Source organism: Adiantum capillus-veneris, chromosome 5, assembly GCF_014529385.1.
Source record: "Adiantum capillus-veneris isolate H3 chromosome 5, ASM1452938v2, whole genome shotgun sequence".
In the NCBI taxonomy this organism is placed as follows: Eukaryota; Viridiplantae; Streptophyta; class Polypodiopsida; order Polypodiales; family Pteridaceae; genus Adiantum; species Adiantum capillus-veneris.
Window position 1 is genome coordinate 84,302,156 of NC_140935.1, and position 24,503 is coordinate 84,326,658.

The following is a 24,503-nucleotide window of genomic DNA, read 5'->3' on the forward strand; positions in this document are numbered from 1 at the left end:
CACGTTTCAGGAGAGGTTTTTCCACTCTTGACCAGATTCTGACACTCAGAGCTATTATTGAGGAGGGTAGACACCATGGCAAGAGGATCTATTGTAGCTTTGTGGACTTCCGCAAAGCTTTTGACACATGCCGAGAGCCAGACTTATACACAGAGTATAGGACATGGGTGTGCCTATAGAGCTGATATGGGGTATTCTCGCTCTATACAGGACAGTGATGGGGCGGGTGCGCACCACTAAGGGAATGTCTGACATGGTCCACTACTATTGGAGTAAAGCAGGGATGCCCCCTATCCCCGACTCTTTTTGGGATGTATGTGGATGAGTTTTCGGACTATGTACAGCGTCAGGGGGAAAGGGGGGCTCAGCTAGTAGAGACATGGAATCCCCTGTTACTATATGTTGATAATATTGTGCTGATTTCTGACTCCCCAAAGGGGATGCAGCGTCATTTGGATGCTCTCCATACATTTGCTCGTGATAGTGGATTGCCTGTCAATCTGGGGAAAACCAAGGTTATGGTGTTCAACCTACACCACAGTGGGTCAGGAGGTCGGCACCCACATTTATGTATGGCCAGGAGACTGTGGAGTACATAGATGCATATACCTATCTTGGGGTAGTCTTCGGTGGACCAGTGTTTTCACTAAGGAGAGCATCAGAGACTAGATTGACGAGAGCATATGCAGCTTTGGGAGGACTGGAGAGGATGTTTTCGCAAGTTCAGTTTCAGGAACCGCGAACAAAGCTTTGGCTTTTTGACACTCTAGTGACTCCAGCTATGCTCTATGGAGTTCAGGTATGGGGGCCCTTAGTAGACCACCATGGGAGATCTGGCAACACAGATGGATGGAGATGTATGGAGAGGCCACTCGTCTCTATGATCGCTCTCATGATTCGGGCTAAGGCCTCAGCACCACATGAGATTATCCGAGCCGAGCTAGCCGCCCCCCCCCCCTCGGGGTGGAGGCATTGACGAGATCAATTTCCTTTATGCACGGTCTATGGGATCTCCCCAGGGACAAATACGCGCGGCTTGCCTTGGAGTCATCTCGACAACTAGCTCTACAAGGCGATACAGCATGTTGGTATGGACAGATGACATCATGGTTTCAATCGCATGGTCTCAACGTGGATAGATTACCTCCGCTTCAATACTCGCTGGATGCACCCTCCCTGTCTCTCACACGGACAGAGATCACGAGACTCATATGTCAGGATCTGATTCAGCTAAATACCAGGAGCACATGGATACAACCGACACAGGAGCTGGGCACGAAGATGGCCTTCTACAGAGAGCATCTTCTCCAACTCACGGAGGACGGCTTTGTGACTAGGCTTGGGCCCTGCATACATGGATACACATTTATCTCATGGGATAAGATGCGCTATTGGACAGATACGCACATCCTCACATCAGCTCCAGATCAAGACTAGCCGATTTCGAGGGGTGTCGGCAGGAGCCAGGATATGTCACCTACGTAACTTAGAGCCAGAGACAGAGCTGCACTACACATGTCACTGCCCGGCATACTATGAGATACGCGACCGCTTCCACTGTCTATTCAAAGAAGGGTTCGAACCTTTTTCTAGGGTCATGAGATACAAGGATCAGAGGTGTCTCGGATTGTTCCTGCTAGAGCTGCGCAGACTTAGGGAGAGCTTGCTGAGGACATCAGGGGAAAGACAGTCTCAGAGACGAATCACAGATTTCTTTACACCAGATAGAGGAGAGCCAACGGAGCAGTCATTACAGCAGATCTCAGAGCCTACTCATACTAGAGGTACACTGCTTGACCGAGCCACTAAACTTGGCAGACCTAGACGTCCATGACCTCGGGGGGTCTCCCACTACCGATGAAGGCTGCAACAAAAGATACAGATCACTCTAGCTCGACATGAAAGACGCCCAACCAGGGTTCTGACCATGGAGGAGGTCAATGAGATCCGACAGCGACCGATGAGAGATTTCATCTGAACCCACACCCCCCCCCCCCCCCCCCCCAACCCCCCATTTCCTTTCTCCTTAGTGTTTTAGTGTTAGTTCTCTGTAACTTTGTAACTTTGTAATTTCCGTACTCAGACATGGTATCAGATTCACCAATTGTAACTTTTTAGTCTCATAGGTCATTTTGGCCTTTTTGAAGACGTTAATATAACATTTCTCTCTCTCTCTCTCTCTCTCTCTCTCTCTCTCTCTCTCTCTCTCTCTCTCTCTCTCTCTCTCTCTCTCTCTCTCTCTCTCTCTCTCTCTCTCTCTCTCTCTCTCTCTCTCTCTCTCTCTCTCTCTCTCTCTCTCTCTCTCTCTCTCTCTCTCTGCTTGCCTCCCCCCCCTCTGCCGCTCCCTGCCCTCCCGCGCCTTGCTGTGCTCGTTGCCCTGCCCCCCCTTGCCCTGCGGTGCTCGCTACTCTTGCGCGCTGCACGGCTCCACCCGCCCCTGCTCACTGCCCTGCCCCCCAGCTCCTGCTCTCTCTACCCCCTGCGCTGCCGCCTCCCCTCGCGCTGCATCTGCAACCCCGCCCCCCCTCGCTCCGCCTGCAACCCCGCGTAAGGTTCCCCCCCCCATCCTCTATGCATAGGATGTCCCCCCCCCCCCTTCTTCCCCCTCTCTCTCTATCTCTCGTCTACACTCTATCGCTTGCCATACCGCCCCCCACGCTCCCCCGCTCGCCCAACTGTCGCGTCCGCTGCTGGTGTGGGTGCACACATACGTTTAGGGACCCCTTGGCGAACGGCGACCAAGCATGAGGAAGCTGAGCGATAAAGCCGACCCCCTAGAGGATGTCATTCAAAAATGCAAAGAGGAAATGACGGAGATCATTACCAAGATGAACCGCAATCTCTTGGGCACAATAAACATGCTCGAAGGACGCTTGCTGATCCAAGAGAGCAAGATAAGTACGTTGGAAGACCGAGTGACGACTCAAGAGGAAGAGATTGCGTCGCTCAAGAAAGATCTCGCCGAAGCACGATCAAGAAACACACTGGAAGAGGGCGAACTGCAACCCTCAGTAATCGAAGAAATCAACACAATCAAGAAGCAAGTACGGGCCATCAAAGAGGGAGAAGAGCAACACAAAGAAATGACGACCGCTTGGGTGGATGTTCTTACCAAAACTCAACAGAAGGCGGATGAAGCCGAGAAATGGATCAAGGTGGCCAAGAAAGGAAAAGGCAAGGAGATAACGCACACGTCCACACCCAATATCATTAATCAGACACTAGAGGAGGAGCAAAGGAGACGGGAGCGTGCTTTACATGTGAGAATTTGCGGTCTTAAAGACAAAGGCAATGTGGACGAAGAAGTAAAAGAACTCACAGCCTTGATGGGGGTTCATGAGCCGACGCACACAAGGGCATGGAGAGTGGGCAACATAAAGAAAAGTGGAAGCACTGGAGAAACCTCAAAAGAAAGAGCACTCATCCTCCGTTTTCCCTCCATGGAAGAGAAGAAGTCCTTCTTGAAGAAAAGACCAACTCTTAAAGAGACTGGCATCTTTCTCGGGGATGATCTCACCCTCTCGCAGATCGCTCATATGCAGGAAGTAATGCCGGAGATTTGAGCGGCAAGGAGAAAAGGCAAGATTGATTTTTACCGAGACGGAAAAGTGGTAATACTAGAGCGACGCTCCACATGACGGTGCGAGACTTATGGGACCACACTCAAAGTGGCTGCCTGGAACTGTAATGGATCTATGCGTCTCGATGTAGGTGCTTTTGAGGATAGCTTTACTGGAAGAGACGTCATCTTTTACTCTGAGACACACCAGGCCCCTGGGCAATCCATGCCTCACATCCGTGGATACAGGTGGGAGACAGCTTACAGACAAGAGACACGCTCAGAACACAGAGGGCGGGGCTCAGGGGGAGTGGCAGTGTTATTTACAGAGGATCTCCAGCCACTGATACATATAGCCCGCAGGGATGAGCAGACTAGGTACATGTGGGTGAGATTGAAAGCAGAGACAAGCAGATATCTCTACTTAGCTATTTGCTACTTTCCCCCGAGTACATCAGTTTATGCATCACCCAGAGGACAGTCCCCTTTCTCTATGATGACATATGGGAGTTCTCTAGGGATGGTGACATTATCATCCTAGGGGACTTCAATGCTAGGATTGCCCATCACCAGGCAGTGTTTTATGATACTTCAGTGGAGATGCTAAGAGAGCTAGATGTTGTGGAGACAGGCCTGTCTAGACTATCACACGATGTGGAATATACTGAGTATGGGCGACACCTGATAGACATGGGCACCGCACATGGATTGGCCATCTTGAACGGCCTACAGAGATTTCCTGCTGTAGGAGGTTTTACATGCTTCCCACACAAGCATGGAACCAGCACAGTGGACTATGTCATGGCACAACCGAATCTCATCTCTAGTATCCAGGATCTCACAGTTGGGACCAGACCGGTCGGGATAACAGTAGATCATGCTCTGGTGTCGATGACCATCTCCTTCCATTTCAGTGTAGCACACAGGCCACGGGTAGAAGCCCCTACTCGCTACACATTCACACGGGAGACGGATTCTGTATACATGGACGGGATCTACAGACGTTGTTGGGCACATTTCTGACACCCCGTTTTTTGTAAATTTGTACATATGGTCATGACGCCCGATGTCAAAAGGGCGTGTGGGCTTTCTTTTTGTGGGTTTTTTAGCTTGCTTTAGCAAGCACATGTACATGCACTGCAAGTCGCTAGTCTAGTGACAGTTGTCGGGCTACTGTAAGTGCTCGTGAGTGAGTTTTTTGAAGTGAGCCTTGTATATAACTAAAACTCATGTACAAACTAAAAAAAGTTCATCCAAACATCAGAAATTTGCAGGTTTTAGCTCGTTCTGTCTCCTTGGTGCTCTTGGATGCAGTTTTTTGCCCCGAGTAGCCTTCTCTACGTGTAGTCGTGCTTGGACAGCTCTCTGTTCGCGTCAATTTTGCTCATGGGGGTGTATGGAATCAATTTTAGTCATCTTCAGCTTTCTCGCCAATCATTTTTCAAGCTTTCTCTCAAGCTTTAAAGTGCCCCAATTGGAGTTGTGCTCATCAGGTTACGACTAGTTCTCTGCAGGGTTATGGCTATGGCAGCCTAGTGGCAAATTGTGTGTAGACAGATTCGAAGGGCATGTATCTATGAATTGTGGAATTGATGTTGAAGTTGTGGGTTTGTGATGTTTGATTGTGAAAGGAGAGGCTCTTGTCTTCATATGCATTGGTCGGCGTGTGCTGTAAATCCATGCTTTGACAGGGTTTTGCTCATATGTGACATAGTCTCTTGGGTGGGCGACGGCTAGTAAATTCCCAAGGGTCTACTCCTATTGGACTTGTGGTGTTTTAGAAGGATTTGGCAAAGCTTTTTACGTCTTGTAGTTCTCTTTCAACGCTCTTGAGTGACATCACTATAGAGGTGTTTCAGTTTGCTTGTTTCCCAACAGTGTTTTGGTGCTTGCCATCGAGGAATCGCTTCAAGTTACCTTCAGTTTACAGGTTTTGAAGACATGGCGTTTAATTTTCCGGAGTTTAGTAGGAAATCAAATGAAAGTTCCAAAGCTTTCATTGAGAGAATGGAGTTTGCTTGCCTTCTTACTGACAAGCAAGACCCAGCGTTGGTGCTACGAATCTTCTACTTCTGTTTGAAGGGAGATGCTAGGGAATGGTTGGAAGGCTACGAAAAGGATCTACAATCAGCCCAACCTCCTCAAGTTATGACTTATGAAATGGTAAGGCATGCTTTTCTTACACACTTTCAACAGGTGGAAGACCCACAAAAGGTATGGCAGTCTATTCAAGGCTTAGTACAAGATGAAGGCCAAACCATAGAAGACTTTGTCAAGGCATTTAATGCGTTATGGGCAAAGTGGTGTACATCTTTGGGGGCTGAAATTCCTCCAGCCATGTTGAAGAAGGACAGGTTTCTTGCAAGCTTGAGGAGTAACCTACGCTTGAAGGTAGAGCTTAAGCAACCAAGGACCTTTGAGGAGGCAGTTGAAATTGCAAAGAATAAAGAGTGGAAAGCAGAGCGTCTTCATCAACTTGGAATCAATGTGGAGCCAAAGCTTGAAGTGAAAGCAGTAGAGCAACCAAGGGTCCTCATCAGGGAGCCAGGTTATGATCAACAAGCTTCTCATGATGTGAATGCCTTTCGCAAGGAGATGCAAGAGGTGGTAGGTCTTATGAAGAATCTTAGTGTGCATATGATGGGAGGTGGAAGAGGTCAAAGTTATGGATATGGACGTGGTTATGGAAGCAATGAGGGTTATACAGGTGGTAGAGGAAGAGGCATGGCTGGAAGAGGGGATATGTTTCAATGCTACAATTGTGGTGAATGGGGTCATAAAAGCCCTCAATGTGACAAGCCAAAGAGAATGGGTGGCAACATGTTTCCTCTTCCTCCACAAATTCCTTCTCGAGCTCAAGATTATGGTATTGAGATTAAAGGGGAAGCAAGACCAAGTGGATTGACAACAGAAGAGAAGGGCAAAACAAAAGTGGTAAGCATAATCCGTTTGGAGAAGAAAGAGGATGATTTGGGAGCTATGGTCATGCTTGTAGGTAAGAGGGTTACAAGAGATCATGACATGAGTGATGCAAGTCCTAGCCATAAAAGAGGGAAACAGGTTGAAACAGGTACAGGTAAAGAGAAGAAGAAGAGAAAGCCCAGGAAACATTACAATGCATCTGACTTTCCTTTGGGGGAAGGGCAACCAAATTATAGTTTAAGGGCTGATTTGGTGGGTAGAAAGGCTGATGTTACCTTTGGGCAACTCATGGAGATGTGTCCCAAGTTAAAGAGGCAATGGAAGCACGTAGTCACCCCACAATGGATCAGGAGATCAGCACCTACATTCACATACGGCCAGGAGACTGTGGAGTACACAGACGCTTACACTTACCTTGGAGTGGTTTTTAGCGAACCTACATTCTCACTCAGAAGAGCAGCAAAGCCAGACTGACTAGAGCCCACGCAACATTGGGTAGATTGGAGAGGATGTGTTCGCAGGTTCAGTTTCAAGAGCCCCGGACGAAGCTCTGGCTCTTTAACACCTTGGTGGCTTCAGCATTGCTCTATGGGGCTGAGATATGGGGACCTTCATTGGATCACCACGGGAGGCCGGGTCGCACAGACGGATGTGGGGAACATGGAGAATCCTCTCGTCTCTATGATCTCGCAGCTCATTAGAGCCAAGGCATCAGTACCACGGGCCATTATCCGAGCAGAGCTAGCGGCCCCCCCACTAGTGGTGGAGGCGCTCACCAGATCAGTCTCCTTCATAAACCACACATGGGAACTTCCCAGAGACAGATATGCCCGCATAGCACTCGAGTCCTCTCAACAGTTAGCCATACAAGGAGATACAACATGCTGGTATGCGGAGATGACATCATGGTTTCAAGCGCATGGGTTCAGCATAGACAAGCTGCCACCATTCCAGTACTCATTGGATGCACCATCTCTCATTCTTACACAGTCGGAGATCACCAAGCTCATCCGCCAAGACCTAACCAAGCTAGACACCAGGAGGACATGGATACAACCAGCACAAGAATTGGGCACGAAGATGGCTTTCTACAGAGACCACCTTCTCAAGCTTACGGAAGATGGTTTTGTGACGAGACCCAGATACATGGATACCCACTTGTCTCATGGGATACGATGTGCTATTGGCCAGTTACGCACATCGTCTCACCAACTGCGGATTGAAACTGGGAGATACAGCGGAGTACTAGCAAAGGGCAAGACATGCCCCTTGTGTGACATGGAACCTGAGACAGAGCTGCATTATACATGCCGTTGCCCCGTCTACTACGAGATACAAGGCCGCTTCCATTGCTTGTTCAGAGAGGGTTTTGGACCACTCTCAAGAGTAATGGGATACGAAGATCAAAGATGCTTGGGTTTGTTCTTGCTCGAGCTGCGCAGACACAGAGAGAGCCTGATGAATGGCGAGGCTAACCAGTCTCAAAGACGGATCACAAACTTCTTCAGAGTAGACACGGGACAGCCGCAAGAGCCACTCCCACAGCAGAGCTCCCCCTCGTCTCACACCAGAGGCACACTGATCGACCGAGCGATTGAACTGGGGAAATCCAGGCGCCCACGACTGCGAAGGACTACACAGCATCAACGGAGGCTACGTCAAAAGATTCGGAGCACGCTGGCCAGGCATGCACGATGCCCGATCAAACTAGTAACCATGGAGGAAATTGATGAGATTCGCCAACGACCGATGCTAGATCTTTTGTGATTCAGTTATCCCAACAAGCCGCCCATTTTTGCTTAGTTTTTTGCTTAGCTCACATCGACCAATCTAGGATCCCATAGTATATATTTTTGTTTTGTACTGTTGTTAGGTTATTTTGTTACTCCGACTTTGTATCAGATCCACCACCTTGTAACTTTCCGGTCTCATAGGTCACTATGGCCTTTTGAAGACTAACATATAACATTTCATTTCTCTCTCTCTCTCTCTCTCTCTCTCTCTCTCTCTCTCTCTCTCTCTCTCTCTCTCTCTCTCTCTCTCTCTCTCTCTCTCTCTCTCTCTCTCTCTCTTCACTTGCGCTACGTGGACATGTTATGCCATAGTCTAGCCTGATCCAGTAGCTTAGGACTGAGCCTGGCACCTTTGTGAGCCTCTAGCAGGACGTGCATGTCCAAGTCAATCATAGTTGCATACCCTCTCTTGCACACAACAGCATTTCATCATGCAGGCATTTTACCGTGTGAACCACCTCTTAGTCGACTTGATTTATTAGTCAATTTCAGCATATTTTTAGTTGGTCATGGGGCTGCCCTTGTAGCTGCTCGACCCAGTTCCAGGCACCTATAAAAGGAGTCCCAGGGCACATGAGAAAGGCAGATGAATGCAGAGACACAAGGAGGTAGGCACCTATCAGCAGCATCTCAGGAGCTCTAGCATTTTCTCAAGATCAACCCAACGTTTTCAGCCCATTAAAACCAGCGTTTTCAATCAGCCCGGAACCTTGCCGTAAAGCACCCTTCCCGGTTGCAGATCCTCGCCACATCGACCATCAGCAACAGAATCAGCCTAGCATTTTTCGCTTCAGCCCAAAGCAGTCAGCGCTTTGCAGATTCAGCCTAGATCAGCTAGCGTTTTGCATTGCACCTCCGCATGCATTGGCAATTGCAGATCCTCACCACAATACAGCCGCAAATTGCAGATCTCTAGCAGAAGTACCTAGCATTTTTTCAGCTTTGACGTCATCGTCATCGTCATCGTCATCGTCGTCGTCGTCGTCATCGTCATCGTCGACATTACACAGGAAGCCTAGCCGCACACTGGTGGACACAAATGGAGCAAGCACCAATACTCATGATGGCACCACGTATGATACATAGAAACTTTTAGTACCTCATGATATTGTTCTAGCCAAGTTTGTTGCACCAGCCGTGATCATGGAGGCCCTAGTTCATACTTCTAGAAAGATTTAGAGAGCTGTCACATACGGCATAGCGCTACGAGAATAGATGATTTGTAATGCATTTTGGCCCAAGTGCCTGTAAAAGAAAGGCAAGGGGCACTATTAGTTCACAAAATATGAGGGTGGGCTCACACGGAACGGCTGTAACCATGAGAGTTCTTCTATGTAAGAGGGAAGTTCCCCAAGGGACGCTGCTGAGGGGTCAATATCTAAGAGGGAAACTCCGTCCCCCTGTGGGCCAAATAGCAGGAGATGTTGACATCGCAGCTCGCAAATGTAGCGCAAACCTCGGCAAGATTTGCAGGTCTGTGCAATGCTGATGTGGCAAGCTGCAGTTTTCAACAGTCACCACCACATTCCATCATTAATTCTATAATATGAGGGAGCAATCCGCTGCAGATCTAAAGTTTGACACTACCTTTCACATATTGCAATGGGAAGTCGGTATCTATAATATATATGACAGTTACTTCATGCTCAAAAGCGAATTGTGTGGAACGGGGGTTGTAAAATGTTGATCAAGTATCATAATCCTCCCTATGTTGACTATAGAGGCATTGAGATGATCCTCAAAGCAGTAGAGAGCTACTTCTATTGGACTCTAACTCAAGTCGAATGTGGATATGCATGTGTGGACTTGTATGACACATCAGAAGATGAAGTTCAAACGCACAAAGGAGAAAGACTCCTACAACCTTTATTAATTCCAGATCAATCATAGGAGAGTATTGCTGTTGATCTTACCTTTGACCTACCAAAGACTCAATAGTCAGCATAATGGCATCTCGATTATACTAGATCCTCAGATATCATGGGATGCCACAGCCTATTGGGTCAAACAGAGACCTCAAGATGACTACTTTGTTATGGAGTGCATTGTTTGAGAATCTCGATACAACACTCGAGTTCACGTTGTCATTTCATCCTCAGACCAATGGGCAATCAGGGAATACCAATTCAATGGTTTCTACTTGTTGACGTGCCATGTCTCTGATCACAACTTAAGAGGGATATGTAATTTCCATTGGTGGAGTTCGTCTACAATATCCTGTCCAAATTTATTCACTCACCTGATATGTAGCTTCTCAATGGTAAGGTCTATGTCCTTCGACTTAGACATGCAATCGCTCTCACCAGCCAGAAATTCGGTTCTTAACACACAGTTCCATGGAATGTACTTTGTGGCAAAGTGGAACTTTCATTACAACATGTTTTCAAAAAGCTCCAACAGAAAGTATCAATGGCAAGTTTAGAAAATTACACAGCATTGAACACTGGCTAGAGAATGGTCTTGGTTGCATATGTTTTGCAACTTAAAATGATAATAATAAGTTCTAACCGTGATTATCTACACTTGATTTTTGTGTAGAAAAAAACTGCCGAAGGCAAAGGTGAGATTTAGGAAGGCACTTTCTGCTTGGGTAACAAAGCTGCCATGCTTTTTCTGTAACAAAGAAGCTCAAAAGCTCGCCCTGCATGCAATGTTCTTGAAATCGAGGATCCTACTACCAAAAGAAATAAATATAAGAGGAATAATGACCTGTTGTAATATAACATCAAAACCTGCGAGCAACTGTCGTGTTTCTGAGTCACATTTGATCTTGGCATCCCTAAGAGATACACAACCAGTTGCTGTTGGATGTGGCAGGTTGTAAAAATTGAAAGAAAACTCCTTATCCTGCATGAAAAGTACGGATGTGTTTTTAAGTAGAGTTAAAACAATAAAATGACATTGATTTCTGAGCTAGAATAGAAAAATCTCTCTCTCTCTCTCTCTCTCTCTCTCTCTCTCTCTCTCTCTCTCTCTCTCTCTAGTTTCCCACGACGTTAAAATACTCTTCTTCTTCTTTCTTCTCTCCATACACGCACGCACGCTCTCCCTCTCTCTTCTCACACCCACATACGCACATGAACAAAGAAAGTAGTGTAGTAGGAGGTGAGGTCTGCGTCGAGAGGCAGCAGCACGGGCTCGTGGCGCCCATCGTTGTTCGTCATTCCAAAATACACCGCGGGAGAAGCAGAGGCTGGTTCACACAAGCATCCGCCCAAATTCTTTGGTCCAGCACTTAAAATTTATACCACGGAGCACCACTAGATTAAATTTGCTATGAGCAGAAGAACATTAGATTTGTTGAGAGCAAGGAGGTCTCAGCTTATATTCGTATCACTTTGAAATTCAAAAATCCCGCTTGAGAGCAAGAGGAATAGGAACATTCCTGCCTAGATTTTGACAAAAATAGTGTAAAATTATTAAAAATTAAATCATTTTTTTAAAATTCTTGGTATAAATCGGAAGGAATTGTGTAAAGTTTGGAAAATGATTTTTCCCAAACACTGATGATAATTGGGGAGAGTTTGTGAGAAGAAAAATGGAAATCTATGGTGAGGAAAATGAGTATGTGTGCCTAATTTTGAAGCCATTTGTTTAACTAGAATCTCCCAGACATAGAAAACTATTCCAAGAGAGATGGTCATGGGGTAGAGACTATATTGGGTAAGGTAACAAATATCTGATGTGGTCCCTCCAAGAGGCATGGGCAGTGATAGCTCGAGAGGGTGAAAGAAGGCATGGCAGAGTTCTCTTGAGAGTGAGGGGGCCAAAGCCAAGGTGGTGCTTCAAAGCAGACAGAAGTAATGGCTCGTAATGGTGCTTCAAGAGCAAGCGATGTTGGAGAGTAGCAATCGAAGGCCTTTTGAAGTCAGCACCATTGAGGGTCCGGAGGTTGCTTATGTCGTAGGTGATCGAGAGCAAGAGGTTGCTGGTGATCGAGAGCGGGAGGCATCATCATTGAGGAGGCGCCATCACCATTCATGGAGCAAAATTCGGTAGTACTCCACTTGCCCTGCCAACAACAACCGCTATAAAGCTAGAGTATTCATATACATGGGAAGAGCCAAACAATGTAGTTCAATATGCAAGCAACCCTGGATCGTCTGATGTCGCAATTCGCCAAAACAATCTTTGGCCCCACTCCTACCCGTGAAAAAGCTCAACCATGAGTGCACTGTCATACACCGGTTATTCCAGTGGACGTTTTGACTGCACAAGCACACTCCATCTCAACAACATTGTAAGGTATGTTATATGCACCCAATTCTCTATTATGTTTGATTGGCGCAGCACATAAATGCTATGGGGCAGGGCATGGCTTTCGTTTCTTATAAATTCTGGAGAGACCATAGTGCCAACTCTCCACCAGGCTTTTGTATGGCACTTCTGCATAACGTGCACTATATATTTAGCAGTTTCACTTTGTGCCTAATTGCAAGACGAAATGTTTAAACTTTTCACTTTGTGCCTAATTGCAAGACGAAATGTTTAACTATTCACATTGCTTTTATGTAGCATGATTCAAACAGTCCTTTGCCTTTCTTGCACAATTGGACAACACCCGTACATGATTACCAGGTCAGTATTACAACTCAATTTTTAGTCTATTGATGCTTTCTGTACTTTTTGAGTTTGTCAATGCTTCGCCACATGTTTTCTTCACTAGTGCATGCTCAATCTCGATAATTGAATATATATATCAAATAGACGTGCACTTCTTTTCTGATAGTTTGGCAATTCAAGTTATGTATTACAGCACTCAATGCACTATGTACATATTTACTCTATTCCTAGGTGTTTGATGTGAATCTACGTATGTCCTTGTTTGGCAATGCATCTTATATATTGCAGCCCAACATTATCCTTTGCATAACCGTCCTATAGCACGAGGACAACCCTTTACCGCAACGTTTTTCTCCTTAAATATGTTTTGCACTAGGTTTTGTGATCGACAGCCAAGACTCCTTGCTCCCTCCAATTGTGAAAATTCGTAACACTCTCTCTCTCTCTCTCTCTCTCTCTCTCTCTCTCTCTCTCTCTCTCTCTCTCTCTCTCTCTCTTAGATTCTTTGAGAAATAAGAGAAAATTGACTACGCTTGATTTAGAGCAATAAATACACATGAAATTCTTTTCCAAAAGTTTGTCAATGTCGTGAAAATTGGACCATTTAACAGATACCGATGAGATAATTAATCATCATATACGCAATTCGTTTTTTTAAAATTATCAATGAGCTTCATACTTTGTATACTTCAGTGCTAGATGCTTGACGTCAACTTGCGTATGTCCTGTTACGCTCTATAGGAAAGCCCACCAATCAAGACTAGTTTTTTTGTCTCTTTAGTTGTTTGCTTAGCCTTAGAGTTTCCTCAAGTCTTTTCTCATCGTCCTTTCATCTTTATCTTACTCGTAGAATTTTCTTCAGTAATGTAAGAATTTCTTTATTTTGCCAAATGTAACTGGAAGGAGTTTTTGAAACCTGTCGAAATATTCTTATGGAGGAAAAACACTCAAGCCTCGTCGCCATGGCAAGGGGCAAAGTGGAAAGTCATCGCTAGATCGGTGGTTCAAGGAGGCCTCGGTATTCTCAACCATGTTGTTCATGTTGAGGCCTTGTGTGCCAAGATTATGGTCTCAATCACAAAACAAGACCAGTCTTGGGCTATCATGACCAAGGAGATGATAGACAAGGCAAAACTTTGCTCTAAAGGTGGTCAATGGAAAGGAATCAAGGTTCATGGCAAACTCTTAGCCCCGAGATGGTCTAGCTTGAGGTTGGGTGGCATCACAAGTGAGTTGGTGCAAAAGTGCAATAGAGAAACATGGGTACTGGAATGGGGTGAATTTAACCAGATACTTCTAGAACTCCATCTCACAATGGTCCCCTTGGCTGTCTAAAGTTTTTGGTGTAATTTTGAACCTATATTGGAGAGAAATTGCAAGAAGGATGAACAATAAAGGACTCCAGTGGTTGATCCACTTCTGGGATGAAAATAGTAACTGTTGGAAACCCTCTGACCTGTTGGCTACCCAGTTTTAATGGCACTGAGAAGCTACTAGTCAACAGAGTTGTTGAAGGCATGGACAACATTCTCATGCCAATTTGGGAATCCACTTTTGAGTGGTAAGCTTGGAAATGGCCCATGAGTAGCCAATTCTCTAAACCTCATACCAAGGGCATTTACCAAGCATTAATACATGAGGCTGATTGGTTTCCCTTTGAACAAACAATGGTCGGAAGCTCGATGGGTCGAGGTCACGAAGAACACCTAGAATCCACATTGGCCTCATTTTATGAATATATTTTTGTGGAAGGTGATGTGGGGAGCTTTGCCGATAGGTGTCAAGATTCAGGCACGTGGTATCGGGTATGATAGGTGTTCATGGTGCAGATTGGCTAGCGAATACCTTGCCCACCTCTTCATGGAATGCTCGACAATTAGAGGCTCGGCAGGGAAGGAGTGAAAATAGATACAAAGAACGTAGAAGGTCAGATTTTTCAAGAAAAAATTGTGCCTTGGAGGAGAACAATATTGCAGTCCTACACTTCTAATTTGTACTCAAGTTCTCAGATACTATTTTTTCAACAATACATGGAAAGCCAAGAGCTATCGTGTCTTTGATAGTGACCTCTTTGGGGCTACCTTCTCAAAGATTGTACAAGAAAGTAACGAGTTAATATTGGTGATAGGTAAAAGGAAAATCTCGGATAATTGGCTTAGGGCGACTCTCACCATTTGGACAAGCCATTCTGTGTAAAGGATTGGGCTTTTGGAAAATAGTATGTTGTTAGGTACTTCTAACTAAGCTATGATGTATCCATCTGGCCCTCAAGGCTCAGCATGAGCTTGAGGCTGATTTGTATATTTCTTGGTGCCATTTTAATACTATCACTCACAATTGTGAGTTTTTTTAAAAAAAGAATTTCTTTCTTTTGAAACCATCTATACTTTATATAATGGGGGAAGGGATTTCGGCCCCTTCCCCAGACACGTGGTGATATTTGCTTGCTTCGACGCCTTCAAGCGAGTGCACCCTAAGGCTTGCGCGATACACAAAACAGCGAGACAATGTGCCATCAATTGGAGAGAGAGTGGGAGGGCCCAGGGGGCGATAATTCCAACAGGCTGCGAGCGTCCTTAGTTTCTCCTTCCGAGAATTGACGTGTAAGAGCTTTAGTGTCCTTAGCTTCTCAAAGCTCGGCTTGCAAGTAACTTAGGACATGTGTGCCCTGTGCACATTGGCGATGAGACACGATTGGATTCATGAAGCATTTATGAGCTTTAACTTTTTTACTATATCCTCATCATCAGGTCTCAAATAGTTACACCCCATTTATTGTAGGACAAGGTTTTTATGACAATGTTAGCTAAGTTGTGTGTGTGTGTGTGTGTGTGTGAAAGAGAGAGAGAGAGAGAGAGAGAGAGAGAGAGAGAGAGAGAGAGAGAGAGAGAGAGAGAGAGAGAGAGAGAGAGAGAGAGACTAGACGATGTCAACTGAGTTGTGTGTGTGTGTGTGTGTGTGTGTGTGTGTGTGTGAGAGAGAGAGAGAGAGAGAGAGAGAGAGAGAGAGGAGAGTCATTAACGGCGATTGAATTTTCCTTATCGCCATAGCTATCAAGTCGCGAGTAAACCCAGTCTGTTGTATGATGTAGGGATCTTCGCTAAAGGATGTTGAATACTTTGTGGATATATTAAGTGACTCTTGACTTTTAGAGAGAGAGAGAGAGAGAGAGAGAGAGAGAGAGAGATAGAGAGAGAGCATGCCAATTAGAGGGATATAGTAGTACTCTCTACGAACAACTCACTATGGTCTACGAAGTAGATAAGTTCAAAAAAGTTCTTACAAGTCTTCACAGAATGAGACATCAAACAGAAGCGAGGAGAACTGAAGTGATAAAACAGGAGGCAAAAACTTGAAAGTCAAGAAGACGAAGACTAACAACAATTGAATCCATTCGACAATGCTCTTCTTACAAAGACCGAACATCCGTAAACCTAGTATTACCTCTCAAATTACCCAATGTCAAACACAAGAACTTCACATCGGGGGGGCAATGGAGATCAAGGATCGAGGCAATCCATGCAAGAGAGTGCAGGAGAGAAGGGGAAGGGGAAGAAGAGAAGGATCAGATCTTTGGTGGAGCTCTAGAGAGTGTAAACTCTCTATTTCCTTATTCTCATTATAACCAAAAGAATAAGTGGGCAGGCGGCCGCCCGTCCATATCCGACCACGGGGCGTGAAACCCAACAATCTCCCACTCGAAGGCCAACGTGGCCCAAGTGGCTAAAGAATGTAGTGTACAAATGTACAAAACGTGAAGCATGATTGTAGCTTCACCCTACGTCCATCATCTCTATGCAATGTGCGAACCGCTCTGAGGCTAGGCTCTTTGTTAGAGCGTCCGCTGGGTTTTCATCCGTGTGAACTTTGACAACCCGATGCCTTTGCTAGCCAAAATATCCCGTACCACATGATACCTGACCTCTATGTGTTTCAACTTGGAGTGAAACACGGGGTTCTTTGCTAACGCAACCGCACTCTGAATGTCACAATGTAGCACTAGAGTCTGGTGTACACCGAAATCTCTCACTAGACGAGATAACCACACAGCTTCCTTACTAGAACTAGAAACTTCGACATACTCTACCTCAGTGGTGGAAGACGAAGTGCAACTCTAGATACATGATCTCCAAGAAACTACCACTCTAGCGAACAAGAAAACGTAGCCAATTGTGGATCGCCTAGTGTCCACACAACCCGAATAATCAAAATTAGTGTATCCAACTATGGATGCATCACTGTTGCCAAAGCGTAAGCACTTGCTAGCTGAGCCATTGATGTATCTCAAGATGTGCTTCACTACTTCCCAATGCTTTCTGTCTAGATTTTCCATAACCCTATTGACCACTCTCACTGCATATGCAATGTATGTGGCAAACATAAGACTACCAACTGCCGAAGAATATGACACCTTTGCCATCTCTGCCTTTTCAGCTTCCGATTTGGGACAATCATGCTTGCTGAGTATTTTGTATGCAGCCATTGGGGTACTCAATGCTTTTCCCCCTTGCATATTAAAACGTTGCAAGACCTTGTGAATATATTATTCCTGCAAAAGTTCAAGTATATCACGTTTGCGATCTCTCTTGATACGCATACCAAGAAAGTGATGTGCATCACCCAAATCTTTCATAGAAAACTGCTTTCTTAAGGCATCCTTGAGAAGTGTAATCTCATCTTTTGACTTTCCGGCTATGAGCATGTCATCCAGTACAAAATCAAAATGATGCCATTGTTGAACCTCTTTGTGTACAAGCAGTGATCCTCTTGACTCTGTACGTAACCCTGGGACTAAATGTACTTATCAAACTTGATGTACCATTGCCTTGATCCTTGTTCTTATCCATACAAAGCTTTCTTGAGTCTACACACCAGTTCTGTCCGTGTTGGCTTCTCATGCTTTATCACAAAACCCTCTGGCTGTTTCATGTAAGCATCCTCTTCAGATCCCCATAAGGAAACATTATCTTCGCATCCATTTGGACCAATTCCAAGTCCTCAATGGCTACTAGACCAAGCACAAGATGCAATGTGGTCATCTTGACCACTGGAGAAAAGATTTCAGTGAAATCCACGCCTTTTGTATGCTTGAAACCTTTAGCAACCAATCTTGCCTTATACTTAGGCTCGGAATCATCTGTGATATACTTCTTGTTGTACACCCATTTGCATGGCAATGCCTATTTACCTGCGGGTAACTCTGTCAATTTTCAAGTTTTGTCGGCTAAAACCAAGCTATACTCAGATTGCATAGCCTCTTCCCACTTCACGCTATCATCCATTTGAATGGTCTCTTTGTAGCAAGGTGGTTCATTGCAATCAATGACTAGCAAGTAGTCTAATCCTGGCTCAAAACGCTCAGGTGCACAAGATGTACGAGTAGATCTTTGGAGTGCCTGACTGCTGGATATCGCTTTCTTTGGAGCAACATGTGTGTGTGTACTAGTGGAAGGTGCGTCACTAGCACGTCTAACATTCTGTGTTATTGGTGGTGAGGAAACATCCTCAAACCATACTGTGTTATACTCAATGTCTTTCACTATATTTTTATGCAACTTAGACTTGTTGAATATCACCTGTGAGTTGCATATAACCTTCTTTGATTCCGGGTGCCAGAGAAAATATCCCATCTCTCTGTCTACACCATATCCAATGAAGATGCACTTGTGTGATTTGGGGTCCAACTTTTTATCTAAGCGCTTTTGGCACATGTGAGAATGCCTCACACTCAAATACACGTAATCTGTCATAATTGGGCTCTTTGCCCGTCCACATCTCCTGCAGAACCTTGTACTTTAGTGGTGTACTAGGTGACCGATTAATCAAGTAAGCAACCGTCGTAACAGCTTCTCCCCAAAATTCCTTGAGGTAAGTTGGTCGTAGACAACATAGAAGTGACCCGTTCCTGAATGGTTCTATTCATTCTCTCAACCACACCATTTTGGGTGGGTGTGTAAGGAGTGGTAAGTTGTCTTCTAATGCCTCTTTTACTGTAAAAGTTCTTGAACTCGGAGGAGATGTACTTGCCTCCATTGTCACTGCGCAAAGCTTTAAGCTTTCTACCTGATTTGTTCTCAACCAATGCTAAGAACTTATGAAAGACACTAAAGACATCGATCTTCTACTTCAAGAGATAAACCCACACCTTTCTAGTAGAGTCGTTTATGAATGTTAGGAAGTATAACGCTCCCCCTAGAGACTTGACTGGCATAGGTCCACACAAGTCGCTATGAACAAAATCTAGAGGACTTCCTAACTCCTTGTCCAAAGGTGTTGATGTCAAACTAGTCTGTTTGCCATAGATACAATGCTCACATAAAGAGAAGTTAGAGTAATCTAACACATTAATATAGCCAAAACATTAAAAGACTTTCATTATCTTTTGACTCATACGTCCTAGCGGGCTATGCCACAACTCTATAGACGGCAGCTCGGCTACAAAAATATTTTTTTTTTCAGTGAAGAGACATAAAGTGAGTACAATGAGCCAGAATTCTGGCCTTTAAGCATGACCAAATTTACCTTCTTGATGATCCAAGAACCATGAGAAAACATGGTAGTGTAACCCAGATCATCCAGTTGTCAAACTTGGGTACATGTCTAACATTGTGCAACATAAACTTAGTGCCATTACGCATAGACAACTTGATGCTGCCCACACTGCATATATCAAGCTCGTAAGAATTGCCTAGCTTCCCTGTGCCATGCGTGGCAGTGTATGTAGAAAACCACTCCTTGTGAGGAGTCACATGAAAGCTAGCACCTGAGTTCACAATCCAATTCTACGCATAACACTCATCATGAGCTAACAATGCATCATGACTCAAATCCGATGTGAGAATCAACACATCATTTGGCACGTCAAAAATTGTCTCAATGGCTGGATACTCAACCACATCAAGCTCTTCAATTTTCACGCTGCTTTTAGGTTTGTCAGACTTTGCCTCCCCTAATCATGCTGCATTGTGCGGCAATCTTTCTTCAAGTGTCCCTTTTTATGGCTGTAGTAACACTCTACATTTTGCATGTCTTTGCCGGCGACTCTTGCTACAACCGCGCTGCTTTTAGGTTTGTCAGACTTTGCCTCCCCCTAATCACGCTGCATTGTGCAGAAATCGTTCTTCAAGTGTCCCTTTTTATGGCAATAGTAACACTCTACATTTTGCATGTCTTTGCCGTGACTCTTGCTACAACCTTGCCTACAATCCTGTGAATGACCGCGGCTACGACCACACTGCCTTTGCTTGTCACGATTGCCACTAGTCTCATATGCATCACCATGCCCACTCCCATACGTCGAATATACTTACTCCAGCAAGAACGCTGAAATCTAGCTTTCCATTGGGTGCAACATTGCTTATGGCTGTGTTGAAGGTATCCCATGACAAAATGGTAGCGAACTTAGAAAATGGCTTTTATTTTATCATCGAAATTGAGACCTTTTGAAGCAAGCTATGAAAACACGTTGTTGAACTCGTTCAAATGAGAACTAACATTACTGCCTTCTTTCATGTTTATGTGCATCAATTTCTTCATCAAGAAAACCTTGTTCGAGGCGTTGTTGCCATCCCAAGCCTGACATAGAGCATCCCACAAATCTTTGACATTAGTCTTATCCATTATGGTAAAGTAAATGGATTCACCAAAGTGCAGGCGAATGGTCTCCATAACATGCTTATTCAAGTCATCCCACTCATCATTAGTGTACGCATTATCTCTTCTTGCACGCAAGGGTGCTATGCAGACGCCACCGCAAAATGACAAAGTTTGAGCCATCAAAAGTTTGATGTAGTACTCTTCTCTTTCAAAAGCACTAGTCGTAGCCATGATTAGGAGAATGTAGCCAAAAACTTTATGGGGAATTGCCTAGGATAATTTCGGCAGAGTTTCCCCTAGAATAGAAGCGAAAACTCAAACTAAAATGTAGTACAATCACTGTGTTATAACAAAAACGGACTCGTGAGAAAAACCCGACAGAGTCTCCTTTGTATGAGGAATCAAAACTCAACACAAAAACACATACACTGCTCAAAAAGAACCATTGGGCATACACTGATTAAAATCACTGTTGTGTGACTGCCAACTCGGCGTCAAAAGCACCAAAAACCGTCCAGATACATGTCATATGGCAATGGTATCATAAAGGGGAACTCCAGCTACATGTATCACTGAAGGTATCTCAACATTCGAGAATACCCCAGCTCAAAGAAAACCTCACGCTATCGACCCTCCAAAGGCTAATGTAGACACATAAGACTGGCCACAATCTCAGAAAGGGTTCTTGTGGTCTGAATCTCAGAAACGGTCAAGAAAACTGCCAAAATAGTCCACGCATAGTACAATGGGCAGTGTCCGCAACTCAACGTACGTGAGTGACCATGCTCAAACAGGTGCCGATAACGGCTGCATGTAGTAAAAGTGATCCTTGTGGGGTTGTTTGCTCTGAAAAGAGCTTAATAGCACTATGGTGTGCTAAAATAAACATGGGATCTGTCAACGCATCTGACCGTAGAGAAACTGCTATCAAAATGATTGTCAAGTCGCCTGTGAAAGCGATGTGCCTGTAAGTGTCTAGAAACCTGGAGAAACTGTGTGTAAACGGGCTCAAAAGCTCCTTGTAACCTGTAACCTGCGTGACGGTGTAGATATGTGCCGATTTTTGTTGTTGGGCAGAAATGCGTTAGTCGAATAGCCGCCAAAGGTGCTTGAAGTCAAAACGGTGCCATAGAGTGCGATCAATGCACTCGATGCCATTGTCAGGTGTCACTTCTCTATGGTAGAGACACCTCACTCGTGTGTGTGGCAAGCACGATCGTCCACGAGAAAGCGTTGGTCCGTAGGAACACTTGGTGTCGACTGAGAGGTGATGTCGATCCGATGTCGAATTGCAAGAATCGGTGTTGAAACCGATGTGCTGGTGCAAAACGATAAGTCACTGATGTCGAGGCCGCTCTTGCCGATGTGTGAGATGTGGTGTCAGTGTCGAAGCCGGAGCTCTCTCTCTCTCTCTCTCTCTCTCTCTCTCTCTCTCTCAATGCCTAAGAGTGGTGACGATGTTGATGTCGATGTCGCCTTCCACTACTAGACGGAAGCTTGCAAAATCGCGACGAACGGTGCACTCTGATGTTCAAGAGTGGCCCTGGGAGATGTTGCAAAACCCTGCTCTCTCTTGCTCGCTCCCACTCAAACTTGATTGCTCTCATTTTCTCAAGTACACTCTCGCTCAATCTCTCTCTCAGCTGCTGTCAAAGTCGACGGTGTGAGAGTGGGGAATCGGAGAGTCGGGGGGAAGGGGGGGGGGGCTTGGCGGGAACAGTTTCTTGCAAGCACTATTGTGTGTGAGCTTTTTTTAAAAAAAAAATCGATTCATTGCTGCACTGATGAACTATCAAAAAAGCCCAACGAGCTTGCTTGATTTCCTACTCGGTGCTTATTCATCGCCCTGCAAGCCTTGGCTATGCTCGATGCCAAGCTCAACTTAGCGCTGCACGCATTGCTCTCCATGCCCAAGCCCTCGGTTCTCTCTCTGCCCACTCCTGCCCGCGAGCTCACGTCTGCCTGCTGGTGTCCCGATTGTTCAATTTTGGAACTGCGCAGTGATTGGACTCACCCAAGCCTCAAGGTTTTGTGCCAAAGCTTGTTTGCTTTGATTCACTGCAAGCCTTGCTCCTGCTAGATCTTTGGCTCGTCTGCTCGACTCGGTTTCCTTGCTTTTCAACTCCTTTTTGAGATGCAATTCCAAGCTTCAATTTCCTACTTTGGATCTCTTTTCCTCAATTTCCAAACTACCTTAGCCTTAGCCCGATTTGTTGCAGAACCTGCTCTCTTGCAGAGCTTGCCAAAGCTCTCCAAGATTCCCAGCTTGGGGTCGGAGCACATGCGGGTAGGGAGCGGGGATGTGCTGATGTTGCCTGGGCTCTGATACCATTTGAAGGATCAGGGTGATTTGTGCAAGAGAGTGAAGGAGAGAAGGGGAAGGGGAAGAAGAGTAGGCTCATATCTTTGGTGGATCTCTAGAGAGTGTAAACTCTCTATCTCCTTATTCTTCATTATAACCAAAAGAATAAGTGGGTGGGCGCCCGTCCGGCCATATCTGACCACGGGGCCTAAAACACGAGAGAGAGAGAGAGAGAGAGAGAGAGAGAGAGAGAGAGAGAGATTGAGATTTTATTATCGTCCTCGGAGGTCAAATATGACCTATGGGACCAAAGTTACATGTGATGTAGTATGTGTGTGGCTGATGACATGGGTAGAATGGCCAAGTGGTGGATCTTGGATGCACCCACCTACCAATACTTGGTTAGAATTGCCAAATGGTGGATCTTGGATGCACCCACCTCCCAAGCCTTGGTTAGAGGTGGATGTTGGAGGCACCCACCTTCAAGACATGGTGAGAATGGCCAAGTGCTAGATCTCGGGTTTACCTATCTCACACACTTTGTTTATAATATCAAGGTGGTGGATCTAGGAGACCTGAACCATTACATCCACCTTTTAAGACTTGGTTAGAATGGTCGAGTGATGGATCTTGGAGCACCCACCTTAATTGGATCTATGTTCTACCTATCCCACACAATTTGTTTAAAAATGAAGGGTTCTTGATGTAGGAGAAACCAACGATTTCATTTACCTTGCAAGACTTTTTGGTTAGAAGGGCCATGTGGTGGGTCTTGGATGCAAACCTCTCGACGCAACCACCTTCATCACTTGGCTAGAATGGCCAGGTGGTGGATGTCAGGTCTACCTATCCCACACTCTTTGTTTAAAATTGGAAGTTGGAAGATTTAAGAGACACCAACCATTGCATCCACCTTCCAACACTTGGCTAGAATGGCCAAGTATTGGAGCTTGGATGCACTCACCTTCTAGGATTTGGCTAGAATGGCTAGTGAAGGATTTAAGATTTATCTATTTCACACATTTTATTTGAAATTTCAAGGTGATGGATCTAGGAGACACCAATGATTGCCTCCACATTTCAAGCCTTGGTTAGAATGGATGAATGGTGGATCTTTGATGTACCCACCTTGCAAAGCTAAGTGAGAATGGCCAAGTGGTGGATCTTGGGTCTACTCATCCCACAAAATTTGTTTAAAATCACATTTGTTAGGATGGCAAAGCGTTGAATGCACCCAACTTCAAGACATGGTTAGAATGGCAACGTGGTGGATCTTGGATTTGCACCCACCTACCAATACTTGGTTAGAATGGCCAAGTGGAGGATGTGGGGTCTATCTTTCCCGTAGACTTTTTTTAAAATTGATAGGTGATGGACATAGAAGAAACCAACCATTGCATCCACCTTGCAACACTTGGTTAGAATGGCCAAGTGGTGAGTCTTAATTGCACCCACCTTCAAGGCTTGGTTAGAATGGCCAGGTGGTGGATCTAAGGTCTATGTATGGCACAAACTTTATTTAAAATTTGAAGTTGGTGGATTTATGAGATACCAACCATTGCATCCACCTTCCAAAGGTTGGTTAGAATGGTCAAGTGTTGGATCTTGGATGCAATCACCTCCCAAGACCTGGTTATAATGGCCAAGTGGTGGATCTAGGGTCTCACTATCCTACACACTTTATTTGAAAATGCAATGTGATGGATCTATGACACACCAACAATTGCATCTACCTTTCAAGACTTTCTTAGCATGGCCAAGTGATGGA

General features: G+C 45.2%; 1 protein-coding gene across 1 annotated transcript in view; it reads right to left on the reverse strand.

Moving 5' to 3' along the window:
- LOC147457639 (zinc ion binding protein) overlaps nt 1-11,480 on the reverse strand; it is a 55,755-nt gene extending 44,275 nt beyond the window's left edge. The window contains exons 1-2 of the mRNA XM_086512503.1: nt 11,352-11,480; nt 10,984-11,121 (exon numbers count right to left, since the gene is read on the reverse strand). Of these exons, the coding sequence (XP_086368629.1) occupies nt 10,984-11,121; nt 11,352-11,438 (225 nt within the window). The 5' untranslated portion in view covers nt 11,439-11,480. The remainder of the gene's footprint in view (nt 1-10,983; nt 11,122-11,351) is intronic.
- Nucleotides 11,481-24,503: the final 13,023 nt, after the last annotated feature.